Source organism: Eubalaena glacialis, chromosome 6 (assembly GCF_028564815.1).
Source record: "Eubalaena glacialis isolate mEubGla1 chromosome 6, mEubGla1.1.hap2.+ XY, whole genome shotgun sequence".
Taxonomy (NCBI): Eukaryota; Metazoa; Chordata; class Mammalia; order Artiodactyla; family Balaenidae; genus Eubalaena; species Eubalaena glacialis.
Window position 1 is genome coordinate 1,608,516 of NC_083721.1, and position 14,991 is coordinate 1,623,506.

At 52.0% G+C, this 14,991-nt stretch overlaps 1 protein-coding gene across 1 annotated transcript; it reads left to right on the forward strand.

Annotated features, from left to right (window-relative positions):
- The first annotated feature begins 4,069 nt into the window (after nt 1–4,069).
- SUMO3 (small ubiquitin like modifier 3) lies at nt 4,070–14,776 on the forward strand. Its single transcript, XM_061192816.1, has 4 exons — nt 4,070–4,191; nt 8,865–8,993; nt 12,396–12,467; nt 13,443–14,776. The coding sequence occupies exons 1-4, from the start codon at nt 4,171–4,173 to the stop codon at nt 13,575–13,577; spliced, it is 357 nt and encodes a 118-aa protein (XP_061048799.1). The 5' UTR covers nt 4,070–4,170; the 3' UTR covers nt 13,578–14,776.
- Nucleotides 14,777–14,991: the final 215 nt, after the last annotated feature.

Here is a 14,991-nt window from a genome sequence, read left to right on the forward strand (position 1 = left end):
ATAGGTTTAGGAAAAGTTATGATTTTGAGGTTGTCCAGCTTTTCTTGTTTTTAGACGGGGGTAATGATCATTCCAGCTTTCTACATCCTAGGCAGAACTCGCCCTCTGTATGATTTTGCTTCTTACAATTTAATGAGGTTTTCTTAAAGACCTAATATGTGCTCAAACTTTGTAAATATTCCACAGGTGATTAAAAATATTACATAAATTTTTCATTGGTTTCCAAATTCTTTCTCTCTATATGCATTATCATGAGCTTATTGATTATGTTATTCAGATCTTCTATATGCTTACTTAGTCTTTGTCATTGTGACACCTTTCAGAAAGAAGAGGGACCCTCACCCAAAATTTGTTCCAGTTGTCAAGACTGGTGACAACACACACACACACACCAAGAGGGTATGGAAATGTTCATCCCTCACATAAGGAGGCTTTCTAGGGAGAGCAGTGCAGGCCTCCCAAGCTGGTCTGAAAATGGCTTGAGAGCCAGGAAAGGAGATGCACTTGGGGCTTCTATTGTGCTAGGGCGGGGCCGTGGTGAGGGTTTCTGCATGGGCAGGTGCTTGAGTGGTTTGAATTTCCCACCGGTACCAAAGGAGGCAGCACCCAGTCTTTATCTGCCTGCTAAGATGTGGGGAAGAAAGAAAAGAGGCAGGGATGAGGCTTTAAAGATGTCAGCTGTTAAACATCAAAAAAAACAGAGTCAGACCCTATTTGCATTTTTCTACCTGCTTCTTGGTGGCATGGACCCATTACTAATGTAATATATCTCTCATTGTCCATTTAATGCTTTGCAATTTGAAATGTATTTCATCTGATATGAAAACTGTTATAAGCTATAGCATTTTTGCCTTTTATTTTTACCCTTTCTCTACTCTACAGTAGAAGAAAACATAGTTGTATTTTTTTGACCCACGTAGGGAGCCACTGTCCTTAAATAGAACAATTTAATCCATACATATCTAGTATGATTGCTGGTCTTTACTTATTCTTACTATCTTATTTTGTATGCTCTATTCTACTTTCTTGTCGTAGAGCTGGTATAATTGCCTTTGCTTGAATCCTTGCTCTGCTGCTTTTAGTAACCAGGTAAACTTGGATGTGAAACTTGTGCCTCAGCTTCCATATCTGTGAAATGGTACAATAATGGTACCTACCTCATTCCATTAATGTGTATGAAGGTATGAGAGTGCAAGTCACATAAGTGCTACATAAATGTCTTCTGTTATTTCTATTGTTTCCTTTTATCTGTTTTTATGACGTCAGATTGGTTGAGTTTTGTTGTTGCATTGTTCTTGCAGTGGTTTGAAAGTTATTTCTCCTATCCTTGGGACAGTCCTCTCCCTCTGCTTCTGTTTTCTTCTGACCTACCTTCCAGTTCATAATAATCTCTTCCACCATGTCTAATCTGTTGTTAAACCCATCTACTGAATTCATAGTCTCAGTGATTGTATTTGTTTTCAAATTTCCATTTCTTTATAGATTTCACTTATCTGCTGAAAATTTCCATCTCATAGTCTATTTCCTTGAACATATTAGAGTTATTTAAAAATCTATCTAATAATGCCAATATCCTATTCTCCTGTGGATTTATTACTAATGTATACATACTTTCTCCCTTGGTTTTGGATCATTTGTTTTCTGGTTTTCTTTGTGAATTTTTATTCTGTTCTGGATATCGTCTATGAAGATATTTTAGTTAACCTGAGGCCCCAGGTGATGCTGCTGTCCTCCAGAGATTTCCTTTGGCTTCAGGCTGGCAATGGGAAGGAGAGCAGATCAGCTTGGTGCAATTTGGGAGTGAGCCGTTTGGATGCTGGCTTTCAGTCTGTGAGGATTGATCTACACCTCAGCCTCACTCCTTTGTTGTAGGTTTCAGTGTTCCAGCTGAAGGTCCAGGTTATTATCAGAGCCCCCCGACCAGTTTATCTTGCAGTAGGTCCCACCCAATTATTGTCTCCCCCATCCTATGAGACTCAAAAGCTGTGCTCAGTGTCTCAACTTCTTGTGTGCCGCACATATTAGGGACTGCATTGTGTGTCTCCCTCCCTCCCTCCCTCTCCCTCTCCCCCTCCCCTGCACACACACAGGAAAGTCATGCGAGGACACGGGGAGATGGCGGCCATCTACAAGCCAAGGAGAGAGGCCTCAGGAGATACCCATCCTGCCCACACCTTGATCTTGGACTTCCAGCCTCCAGAACTGTGAGAGACTATTAGTTTAAGCTGCCCAGTCTGTGGTATTTTGTTATGGCTGCTGAGCTGACTAAAACATCATACTAATCGCTAAATATCTCAAAAGGAAAACCACGTCCCTTCTTTCTGGGATCTTCGCTCCTCAAGAAAGTCTTCTCTGTTTTGGCAGTTATCGGGTGTCTTCAAACATATTTTCAAAATATTTTATACAGATTTTCTTGTTGTTCAAAACCGTAATAGTTTTATAATTTGCTTTAAAAAAAAAACACATAATGTGTGAGCATCTTTTACTGTTATCAACTACTCTTTCTTTTTACACATTTACTAGTGGCATAGCCTTTCATTATATGAATCAACCATAGTTTAATTCCTTCTTGTAACACATTTAGATACTGTATTTCATCAATTCTAATTGGGGTGTCTTGCATCCATAACCTGTCATAGTTTAACATGTGTGTTAAATAAAACAATGTTTTATAATTGCTGATGTCTTAGAGTCGATGATGGATGATGGGTCCAAGCTCTGCCCACCTGAAGTTACACCACAGCCAATAATCTTCCGGGGGGGGGTCTGGTTCCCATTGTCCACCTCTGTCCTGGAAGGGGCCAGTTCCTGGAGACTCCCCTCTCCAGGAAGCACAGCTCGAGCTGGCCACTGTGCCTGGGGAGTCCCCTGGTAGAGGCACCACAGTCCAGGGTGAAAGGGACCAAACCCTTGGACCCGGCTGAGATGGAGGTCGGCTCTGACCAGAACTTTCAATGGACAGACTTCGTCAGCCTGTGACATGGCAGCTCCATTCTGGGGGGCCCCCCTTCCCTGTCCTAAATGGTGCCTCTAGCCCAGGAAGTGAATTCTGAAGAGTCAAAACTGGTTTGTGAAATTAAGGACCGTGAAAACTTGGCTCTATGGCCTTTCAGTGTTAACAGGAAATGAGCTGAACCCAGTGGGCTAGGTCACTGTCTCCCCCAGACGCTCAGCTTCCACTGGCTGGGCTCAGAAGGCCCCAAAGGGGGCTGGACCAGGGGAGACAAAGGAGCCGCAGAGAGTCCGCCTGGCTAAGCGCAGAGTGAGAAGTGGACGGAGTGAGAGAGGCTTTGCACCTCCCTGACCCCCTCCTAGAAATGCCCCATTTAGGCCTCCGTCCACTGGGAGCTCTGGGTGGAAGCAGCTGGACTTGTGTGGCCTCGCCGAATGAACACGTGCCGTGTGTCCTTAGTGGACGGAGCTGCCCGGTGGGTCAGCCCGGTAGGCCTTCTTCCTTCACCCCCACTTCCTCAGGACCTGACACTTGGCTCCTCTGTGAAGGTGAACCGAGCCTTTCCTAGCCCTGGGGTCGCCTCCCTGGGGTCGTCCCCCGGGCAGCCCTCTCTCACGCACGTCCGCCGGGGCCACTGGTGGTGGTTCACCTGGCTGGCTTTATTGTCCTTGTTTCCCCGTGAGACGCACTAATCACAGAAGAAGCCAGTGGATACACCCGGTCTCAGCTGGTGGAGCTGCGGCAGGTGAGGGGCCAGTTCGGGGGACGGACGGGCCATTCTCAGGCGCCAAGATAATGTGCCAGGCCTGCCCCCGACCCCACACCTGTAGGGCTGATGGCCTGGCTCTCCGTGCACGCTTGGGGTCCCAGCGCGCCCCACCCACACAGCTCCCCCCTTCCCCCACGACCCTAGCTGCCCTGTGCTCCCCCGGCTCCCAGCGCGCCCCGCGAAGTACGGACGCCGGACCGCGTGGGTCCCGCCGGCTGACGCATTTGAAACCGCCAGGAACCTCCGCCGGCCGGGCACGCGCCCGACGCCCGGGAGCGCGCCTCGTGCACGCGCGCCCCACCGCGTGACCCGCGCCGGCCAACCTGCGCGCGGGGATTTGGGGGCAAAGCGCGGCCCCGCGAGCAGCTGCGGCGGGAGAGCGGCGGGCCGAGAGCGTGAGTCGCCCGCTCGGCGCTGCCTGCTGCCCCGCCGCCCGCCGCGCGCAGCCATGTCTGAGGAGAAGCCCAAGGTAAGGGCCGGCAGGCGCGGGCCGGGCCCCGGACTCGGCCCCCCCGCCCGCGTCGCCCCCGTGCCCCGGGCCCCGCCGCCCTCCGCCGCCGGCCTCCAGGCCCCAGGCCCCGCGGCGCCGCCAGGCCTCCCCGCCTTCCTCCCCCCTCCCCTCTCCAACCCCCGCCTCCCCCTCCCCGCACCGCCCGGCTCCCCTGGGCTCCCCTGGGCTCCCCTGGGCTCCCCTCCCCCGCACGTCCCGCCCTCCGCCCAGGCCCCGCCCCGCCCTCGAGCTCCGCCCCTGCCCGGGCCCCGCCCCCCGGCTCCCTCCGCCCAGACTCCTCCTCCGCGCGCCGAGCTCCACCCCTCCGGTGGGCCGAGTCCGGGAGAGCGGGCGATTCTAACCCGGGCCCTCCTGGCTGCGACCCTTTCCCTCCGCTGACATCGCGCCCCCGTCCCCAGTCCCTCTCTGGGACCGCCTCTCCCCAGGACCTCTTCCCTCGCCGGGACCCTCCCCCACGACGCCCCTTACGCGGGGACCCACGGTCCGGGCCGGCCTGGGCCCTACTGTCCCGCGTGCGCGGGGCCCCCTCCTCATCCCTCGCTGCGGAGCGCCGAGAGGGCGCAGGCTGGGCAGGGGCTCTGAGAGGCCGGACCTGTCTGGACGCACTACCGCCCCCAGGGTGTGCGCCCACCTCCCGTCGCTGTCACCCGGTGTGCGCTCCGCACTCTGGTGCCCTGGCCGGCGGTCCTCGCGAAGGCCCGCGGTTGTGCTAACTAGTCTTAAAAACAGGTTTCTGGAGCTCTTCGTCTGCACTCTTGGGGTCTTTTTGAAGTGGACCATCTGCTGCGCATTGAGTGCTTTGCGTGCAGGCTCCCGCTGACCCCGCTGATGCTGGAGGTTGAGCTGAGGTTGGGGCCCCTGGTCACGGAGCCCCTCCCTGGTCGGGATCACACGGTGGGGCTCCGGTGGAAGCTGCCCTCTCCTGTGAGAAAAAGTCACCCTCCAGGAGCCTCCTCCCTCCAGGTGCAGTTGGAACTGCCTTTGCTTTTCACGCTTGGGGAGGCCAAATATAAATGCCCTTTCTTTATGATTTCTAGGTGGCCTCCTCTTACTGTAGTTTATAGGCAACGAAATACACACAGTACCATCCCTTCAGTGTGTTTAAACTTAACTCTCCCACGTGGTCAACGTCCAAGGCCCGATTCAGTAGAATAAACTTGTTTTAACTACTTCCAAGGCAACTGGATGGTTGTGCCTCATGCCCCACCAGTGCCCACTGTGCCTGCTGGGCACTGCTCCCTACCTGGAGCCACTCTCTCCTCTGGGCCTGGAGAGGAGAGGGTAGGAGGTGCACTCCCAGGCCACCTTGGCAGAAAGAAAACCTTGTGGATCAGTTGGGAAATACAGTTTGCCTTCCCTGGAGAGCCCAGGCGGGGGAGTGACAGTGTGAACTGTGGTTCTGGTTTTTAGGCTCCCCTCCCCTCCCCTCCCCTCCCCTCCCCTCCCCTCCCCTCCCCTCCCCTCCCCTCCCCTCCCCTCCCCTCCCCTCCTCTCTTCTAAGTTCCTTTGTTTATTAGGGATTCACCGGGGGTCTGGGACAGGCCATTTGTTCTTGGTGTCTTTCTCTGCCTGGTCCACCCTCTTTCTGTTTGTTTTGTGTTCTGGCCCCTGCGTCTCTTTGTTTTGAACACACCCATATTTTTTCATTAAAAAAGCAAATGCATCCTCTATCCACGTGCAAAAGAATGAAGTTGGACCTTTCTTAACGCCATATGCAAAAATTAAGTCAAGATGGTTCGAGGACTTAAATGTAAGACCTAAAACAATAAAACTTTTAGGAGAAAACTTAGGACAAAAGCTCCATGACATTGGACTTGGTGGTGATTTCTTGGATATGACACCAAAGGCACAGGTAACATGAAAAAAATAAACTAGACTCATGAAAATTAAAAAATTTTGTACATCAAAAGACACTGTGAACAGAGTAAAAAGCCATCCCACAGAAGGGGAGAAGATATTTTCAAATCACCATCAACCAAAAAAAGGACCACAGAAGGCTGCAGATAAGAAAAGAGTTTATTTGGGGTGTTAAGAATTGCAATTTGGGAGACACAGATTTGGGTAAAACCGAAAGAGCTTTCCGAGGAAGAGAAAGAATCAGGGGCTTTATAATAAAGGCGAAAGCCACGAGGCTGAGTTCTGACTCAAGAAAGGAAATATTTGTCCTTAAGGGATGGCTGTCACGAGTTGTTTTAGGGTCTGGGTCCCACAGGTATCTTGAGTTTCTGGCGGGTGTCCTGGATGCCTTCATCAGGACAGGACATGGTCACAGGGTCAGATTCCATCCAGGCTGAGATGAGCATAAAGTCCGTCCTCAGTGGCCTCCTGGCTCCGTTTGAGAGGCTCTCTGAGCAACACTGACTCCATTTTGATTTTCCTTCCACATCGTATATCTGATAAAGGATCAGTATCCAGAATATATAGAGAACTCCTAAAGCTCAATAACAAGAAATAAGCAACCTGATTCAGAAATGAGCAAAAAACTTGAATAGACATTTCTCCGAAGAAGACATACAAATGGGCAAGAAGCCCATGCAAAGATGCTCAGTATCACTGATTATCAGGGAAATGCAAATCAAAACTACAGTGAGATATCACCTCACCCATTAGGATTGCTGCTTTCAAAAAACAAAAGAGAAAACAACAAGTGCTGGCGAGGAGAAGTTGGAATTGGTGGTGGGAATGTAGAATGGTGCAGCTGCTGTGGAAGAGAGTATGGGAATTCCTCAAAAAGTTAAAAGTAGAATTACCATATGATCCAGCAGCTCTACTTCTGGGTATAGACCCAAAATGATTGAAAGCAGGGCCTAAAGGAGATATTTTTGCACCCATGTTCATAGCAGCGTTACTCACAATAGCTGAAATTGTGGAAGAACCCAAGTGTCAGTTGGTCCATGGATGAATGGATAAGCAAAACTTGGTCTATGCATACAACAGCATATTATTCGGGCCTGAAAAGGAAGGAAATCCTTTTAGGATTTCCTAAACACATGCTAAAACAGGGATGAACCTTGAAGACATTATTATGCTGAGTGACATAAGCCAGTCACAAAAGGACAAATACTGTGTGATTCCACTTACAGGAGGTCCCTGGGGGAGTCAGATTCATAGGGGCAGAAGAACGGTGGGGGCCAGGGGCTGGAGGGGGAGGAGTTAGTGTTCAATGGGGACAGAGTTTCGGTTTTACAAGATGAAAAGAGTTGAGAGGTGGATGGTGGCAATGGTTGTATTTTATACTACTGAACTGTACGTTTGAAAATGGTTAAGGTGGTAAATTTTATGTGCATTTTAACACGATGAATAAATGGAGAAGAAATCTTATCTGTAAATGCAAGGTGATACCCCGGATTGGATCCTGGAACAGAAAAAGGGTATTAGTGGAAAACCTGGTGAAATACAAAAGAGCTTGCAGTTCCGTTGCCAGCGGTGTGCCAGTGTTGGTTTCTTGGTTGTGTTGGGCACTGCCGTACGTGAGATGTTAACACGGGCGGGGCTGGTGTAGGAGTGCACTGTGCCTCGGTATTGCAACTTTTCTGGAAATGTAAGATTATTCCAAAATAAAACCTTTATTTGAAAAAATGGAAAAGCAACTGCATCCTCAGTCTCTGGGGAGTGAGCATGGGGCCCCAGCTCCATCAGAGGAGGCTCCTTGCTGGAGTCTCGCCTCCTGGGGCCACTTCTCGGGCCAGCCTGCGCTCCCCTACTGGGGTCTCCAGGGGCCAGAGTGCTGAGTGGCCTCCTTTCCTCTCCCCCTCCGTGAGGCAGGGAGGCGGCGGGGAAGCGGCGGGGAGTGGGTCCCGGGGGAGGAAGGGGAAGCAGCAGGGAAGGAGCAGAGAGCCCGCGGTGGCAGGACCTGCCGGAGCCTCAGGAGGAGGACGAGAGCACGTGGCTGGACAGCGTACAAACCCGCTTTGGTCTCCATCCAAACTCGTCTGCAGATTGACTTAGGGGCCAGCTTCATCATTTTGTTAAAAAATAAACAACTCCTGTCTTCCCCAACGGTACTCTCAGGCTGAGCCTCTGCTCTGAGCACGAGTTTCTTGCTTCAACTTCCAGTAGTTTCCAGGGGCCAGAGACCCCCGCTACGGGATCATGTCAGGATAGAATATGGTGGTGACCCCGTCCAGGTGGGACTGGTGGCACGGAACGGACTTGAGGGTGGCCCTCCCTGGGTGGCGAGCAGGGAAGCTGCGGGCCATCTGGACCCCAAGCCACTCGCACCCGGCTTTCCCGGCCGGAAACGTCTGTCGTTTGGTCTCATTCACCCGCGTGCGTAAGTATAAATCACCTGTGCACACGTGCGGTTCCTAGTCTCATGAGAGCGATCTTAGAACAAAGATGGATTTTCTCTCCATTGTTTTCTGGATCTATTGAGCAGATTTTCCCCCTTGAATTGACAGTCTGTGGAGACACTAGATTGGCAGGGCATTTCCTGACTCAGCAAGTAGAAGTTAAAAATAAGTTCTGTGTAGAAATCAAACAATCACACGAGTGACTGAATTGCTGGGGAATTTTAAGAAGTAGCTTGGTTTTAAGACTTAAAGAAAGACCAGCAGCCACGCAAACACTTGCCTTTAAAGTGGTGTTTGTGGGGCGATGGGCTGGAGGCCGAGATTCATGTCTCTTTGCAGGAGGGAGTGAAGACGGAGAATGACCACATCAACCTGAAGGTGGCCGGGCAGGACGGCTCCGTCGTCCAGTTCAAGATCAAGAGACACACGCCGCTCAGCAAGCTGATGAAGGCCTACTGCGAGCGCCAGGTGTGCGGAGGGGTCCCGGAGTGTGCGCGCGTGTGCCTGGGTGTCTGTGTGTGTGCACACCTCCCCCAGAGGTGCTCCCCTCCAGGCTGGCCGGTCACTCCCTCTTCAGCCACCCGGTTGTCCCCGGTCAGGGGTGGATGTCTGGTGATGTCTTCGTGGCGCTGCTGGAATCGGAGTGGTGGCTTTGCCTGGGATTCCATCTCTTCACCTTCGCGTCTGTGGAGCCACTGCCCTCGGCACAGTTCGGTTTCCAGACGATGTTTGGTTCTTGCCCTTTGTTTACTACATTTCAAAATAAGGAGCCGATGCTCGTATGCCCTCCCACGGTGACCAGAGAGACTGACCGCCCGGAGTGTGGCGCGTGTGTTAACGTGTGAGCGTGACTGTGCCCTTGGGCCCCTCGGTCCCCTTGTGCTCTCTGATGCTCCTGCCGGTCTCTCCCCCCAAGCCCGTCCTTTCAGGTGAGGCAGCTTTTCTCAGGATACTTCGGAAATACTGGACCTTTGTTAGTTTCCGTTCTTGGCTTTGATAAATCCTTGCCTTGGGCTTTCTGTTGTTATTATTAAAAACACCCTACAAAAGCTCCATTCCTAACTCTTTTTCTCCCCACTTTTTAGACCTTGTTCCTCAGAGGAGATCACTTTCAACTCCAACTTTTTTTTTCACTTTTCTTTGGTAAATATGCTTGTGCTTCTATTTCTTCACGTTTTTTGATTTTGGAGATTACTTTCGCCTGTGAAAGGTGGGACTTCAGGTCTGGCCCGCCAACCGTACATCCACCACCCGCGCTTGCACACAGCTCCTTCCCTGGACTCCAGACCATCGCTCTGGAGTCTCCTGCTTCTGTCCTGACTCGGGCAGCGCCAGCCCTGAGCCACACAGCAGCCTGTGAAGATTTCTGGCTCTTGTCTGAGTCCTGTTTCTCCTGGTCTGGTGGTGGTTGTGTGTGTCATTTTCTGGGGGCCCGTTGTTAATTTATGCCCTGAATTTCCCGCCGTGCTGCACTGTCCCGCATGTTCCTGGGTCTTTTGCTTTCCCTTCGTCCCTCCCAGGGCCCCTCCCCCCTGCCCCACCTGGACTGCTGCTCAGCCATCATCCCAGAGCCGCCTCCTGTGTATGTTCTGGATTAATCTTCTTCCCCTGTTTTGATGGAGCATATCTTCCAGTATCTTGCTCAGAAAGGGTATGAAAAATACTGCACGTCGGAAAGTGATTTGCTTTATAAACCTTCACGCTTGAATGTTTGAGTGCACATAGGTTGCAGTTCATTTTCTTTTCTTGGAGCTATTGCATCATTTTCGTCCAGTTTCCAACGCTGGTGTGGAAAGTTCAATGGCATTCTGATTCTCTCTCCTCTGTTTGCGGCTTGGTTTATCTCTGATAGCTTTTGGAACCTTGTTTTCGTGCTTTGAGGCAGTTTTACCATTTACTCTTCTGGGCACATTCTGGGCCTTTTCGGTCTAGAAACTCATTTTAGTTCAGGAACTAGACCTTCTGTTAGTTCTTTGGTAATTTGTGTCCCTCTCCACTGGAATTCCCATCCAGCTTGCAGTTACCTGCTCCAGGTGTGTTCAGTTGGATCATTTCCTCCCATCGTGCATTGGGTTTTGTTGCTATTGGTCTCTGTTCTGGGAGGTTTTCTCAACTCCGTGTTCCCACTTTTTATGGACGGTCTTGTTTCTGTCATGATTTCTGATTTTTAAAAGTTCTTGTTCTTTCCCGTTTTCTGAGGCTCCTTTTTCCCTGGGGGAACTTTCTATTGTTTTCTATCTCCCTAAGAGCTTCTGGTGTGTGTATGCATCCGTGTGCGCGTGTATACGAGTGCGTATGTGTGTGTGTGTGTGTGCGCGCGCGTGTGTACGAGTGTGTGTGTACGCTCATGTGTACGCGTGCGTGTACGCGCATGTGTACGCGTGCGTGTGCGCGCGCCTGTGTCTGTGCATATTTGAGTGTGTGTGCGCGCGTGTGTACAAGTGTGTGTGTACGCTCGTGTACGTGTGCGCGTGCGTACGCGTGCGTGTGCGCGCGCCTGTGTCTGCGCATATTTGAGTGTGTGTGTGTGCGCGCGTGTGTACGCGCACGCGTACGCGTGTGTACGCGTGAGTGCACGCGCGCGCCTGTGTCTCTGTGCGCATCTTTGAGTGCCGCGTGTGCGCCTGTGCCGGCGTCCTCTGATCCTTCCTCCCGCTGTGCCCTCCCCGTCCCTTTCCTTCTTCTCTGCTTTGACTCCTCACACATTGGTCTTTCCTTAACTGTCCTCTCTTCCTGGGTGACGGCTCGTATTTAAGCACAAAGCACTAAAAAGCTGGTGGAAAGCTGCACACCTGGTGTGTGGACAGGGCCCGCGTGTTGTCATGCGGCGGCCTGCCCGGGTGGGTGTTCTGTGGGGGTCCCAGTGTTGCAATCTGTGAGTCTTTAAGTCTCCCCGGAGTGGCCCCCAGGCTCCCGCCTGTGCCCTGGGAGCGCGGCGGCCGGGAGGAGCAGCTTGGCGGGGCGCTGGGTGTACTGGCCGTCACTCGCCTGCCTCCGCCGGCCACCTGTCACTGCCCCGTTTGTGCCTGTGTCCCCAGCCCAGGGCTCTGAGTCCACCTCTCCAGAACGGGGACCTTCTGCCCGTGGGAGGGACAGTGCCCGACCTTGGGGTTGGGGGCCCTGCTTTCGGAGTCGGATATGGACTTTCCAGCAGTCATCCCAAATCAGCTGCATCGCTGCCTCTTACACCTGTGTGCCCGGCCCCTGCCCCTCTCGGGGCTCTTGTTGTCCGCCCTCCTGCCCCCGAGTGCACCGCATCCTGACCTTGGGGTCTAGGGTCCACAGCCCTGTAGCTTCCAGCCCGGAGGTGACGCCCTTTGTCTGCTGGCCTGGCCCCTCTCCTGTTTTCTTTGTCCTTGTTTATGCCTTTTTTTGTTTCTGTATGTCACATCAGTAGGTTTCAGGAGGGAGCAGAGATGGGTGTTTTAGGCCTGTCTGTCCTGATGAACTGGCTGTGCCCCCGACCACGTCCAGCTGTTCCCTCGGGAGGCAGAAGGGCCGCTTCCCAGCTTCAGGCAGGCTGCTCGTCACATGCCTCAGGGTCGCCCGACCTATTTCTGAGAATTGTTTAAAGGGGAGGAAGTGATGGTGCCAACGGTGTCGAAATTCTGCTCAGCGCCTGGAGGGAAGCGAGAGGGATGGATGAGGGCGGAGCCCCAGGAGCTAGAAGGTGCTAGAACGGCAATGTCTGAAAGGTTGTTCTGGGTGCATCACATGAACTAGGTTGCAGCCCCACTGGTGAGGCTTCGTAGTCAACTGTGTCGTAAATCTGTAAATTCAGAAATCTGGTGTTTCCACATAAATGTGTGATTCTTTTTGAATTAATGTGTTAGCTGAAAATGTTTAATGATGATTGCTTTTTCTTTTCAGGGCTTGTCAATGAGACAGATTCGATTCAGGTTTGATGGACAACCAATTAATGAAACAGACACCCCAGCACAGGTAGGAAAGCCAACCCTGTCTATAGTTGAGGGCTTCTTCCGAACTGCATTTCATAACTGCCATTTGAAATACTTGCATTTGAGAGTCACCGATTGCTTCTCACATAGAAAGAATACCTTACATTTTCTTTCTTTCTTTTTTTTTTTTGGCCACACCAAGTGGCTTGCGGGATTCTAGTTCCCCAAACCTGGGCCCTCGGAAGTGGAATTGCAGAGTCCTAACCACTGGACCACCAGGGAATACCCACCTTACCTTCTCTTTTCTTTATTTATTAAAAAAAAATTTTTTTTTTTGGCTGTGCTCTGCGGCATGTGGGGTCTCAGTTCCCCGACCAGGGATCGAACCTGTGCCCCCTGCAGTGGAAGCGTGGAGTCCTAACCACTGGACCTCCAGGGAAGTCCCTACATTTTCTTAATGGCTTTAATTATTAGATCATTTGATTTTGTAATTTTGAGGTTCAGTTTTCGAATGAGGAAAACGTCCTTTGTCAGCCTCTTGTGTGTTGGGAGAAGGAGCAGGAGGGCTGGGTGCTCGGCAGAGGTGCTCCAGAGACGGGGATGAGGCCTGGGCCTGGTCATCCCCGCCGCCGTCTCCAAGCTCCGGGCGAGCCAGGCACATGCGGTCACCACCCACTTGCAGCCTGGGCACTGGGTCTGCAACGTTAGCCAGTTTGTACTCTTCAGTAAAACTTTATAGACACTTGTTTATTTGTAACAGGACTTAGTGTTTCTATCAGGTCAAGCCCCTAATGTTGACCGTTTCTTTGTTAGGGGAAGCTTGGGGAATAAGCGGGCTTGTTGGAAATTCACAGCTCAGCCTCTGTCCCCGGGTGCCCACCGAGGGCAGCTCGGGGCTCAGGCACCTCAGGGTGGTGTCCCTGGCATGGGCGGGGACGGCTCCGAGACCCTGGCGCCCAGCGGGGTGGGACCCCTTCCTGTGACATGAGGATACTCACCGCCCCCTCTGTGCCTGCAGCTGGAGATGGAGGACGAAGACACCATCGACGTGTTCCAGCAGCAGACGGGGGGGTCCAGGGCGGCCAGCTGCCTCTGGGGTGCAGCCTCTAGAGCCACCGTCCCCTCGTGTCACTGCGCTCGTGTTCGCTATTGAACAGTGAAGGTGTGACCATGCCCACACCAGGGAGGCTCAGACACCGAGGACATTCCCCAGAAGGACTTTGCTCTCTGACGTACTTCAGTGCGGCCGCGGGGATGTCCACGGCTTCCCCCAGCCCATCACCCCGGTACCTCTGTTTGGGTAAAATGCATGGCGAGGGGTTTTGTTTTTGTTTTTACTTTCATTTTTGTTTTTTCTCCCTCCTATGACATTTCCCCCAAACTTGTGGCCCGAGTGCCCACTTTCCGTCTAGGTGGGGCTCTTACCCCAGGTATTGGCCCCTACCCATTCCAGTCGTGTAGAGAACTCACGTCACTGCTCTGGGGGTGTTTCTTTGGGGCGAGTTTTGGGGACACAGTCGGGATGGGAGATAAACTTTCACTTACTGTTTCTCGCTGGCACAGGTTTTTTTTAATGCTAAATATTACAAGTGTAAGCTTTGTCAGAATATAGTAAAGTTGAAGGGAAAATACTGGAATGTTTCTTAAAAGGTAAGAAGTTCTTCAGTAACGTGGCCCTGTGTGGGGCCTGGGGCCTAGGACCCATCCCCACCCATGGCCAGTCATGCTGTTCGGGGGCAGTGAAAATTGGCTTTTCCCCTTTCCTTAACAGGGAAGAAGTAATTCCCACATGTCTCACCTGGTAATAGTGCCGGGGCCTCAGATTTCGTCCAGTATTTGCTTCTGATGAATAATGATGGTCTGTATATAAAAAAGGAAGATTGAGTATTGCTGTTTTGCAGTTAACGGTTTTGTGTAAAAGAGCTGCTTCAGAGTGTGGTTACGACGGCTCCAGGTTATGTGGTTATGATGTGAAAGACGGCTCCAGGTTCTCCCCATGGGCTGTGCTCTGCTCCCCAAGTTGGTATGGAGTTTACGTGTTACATGTGATTTCAGTTCTGTGAAGCATTTGGGGTCTGTCCCGGTTAAACTCCGATAGTTGTCCTGTTGCCCTTGTGTGTGGACCCACTGCCGCCGGATGGCCCGGCACTGCTTGTTCGGGTCACCTGGGCAGCGCGACCACCGTCATCTCTTGTTTGGCTGGCCTCTCGCTGAAGATGTCTGCTTTTCCTTTGTATTTTGCTCTTCGGGCACGGGTGGGATGTCTGCTGGCTCTGTTGTGTTTATTCCCGTTTGTACATTATTTGTTGTCCTTTACTACTGTCAACAGTAAATATAGTTTGGTATTCTGTCTCTCGGCTTGTATTCAATACTGCGTTTGGAGCTTGGGCATTGTGTCACATTCAGTATTTGCAGCGACCCTCCAGCGAGGCCGCTCAGACTTCGATCTAAAGGCTGGTTCACCGCTGCCCCCCTCCTGCACCCGCGCAGGCTTCCCAGGCGGGTGGCGTCTCCTGCCGAGGCCACCCCCTCACCCTCGGAACTCTCCTCCTTCCTCTCCTGGGCAT

What these genes read in the sequence shown, in the direction of transcription:
- SUMO3 (XM_061192816.1), top strand. Translation starts at nt 4,171, where the DNA reads ATGTCTGAGGAGAAGCCCAAG. An exon ending in TGTCTGAGGAGAAGCCCAAG is followed by an intron (nt 4,192 to 8,864) that starts GTAAGGGCCGGC and finishes GTCTCTTTGCAG; the next exon opens with GAGGGAGTGAAGACGGAGAA. An exon ending in AGGCCTACTGCGAGCGCCAG is followed by an intron (nt 8,994 to 12,395) that starts GTGTGCGGAGGG and finishes TTTTCTTTTCAG; the next exon opens with GGCTTGTCAATGAGACAGAT.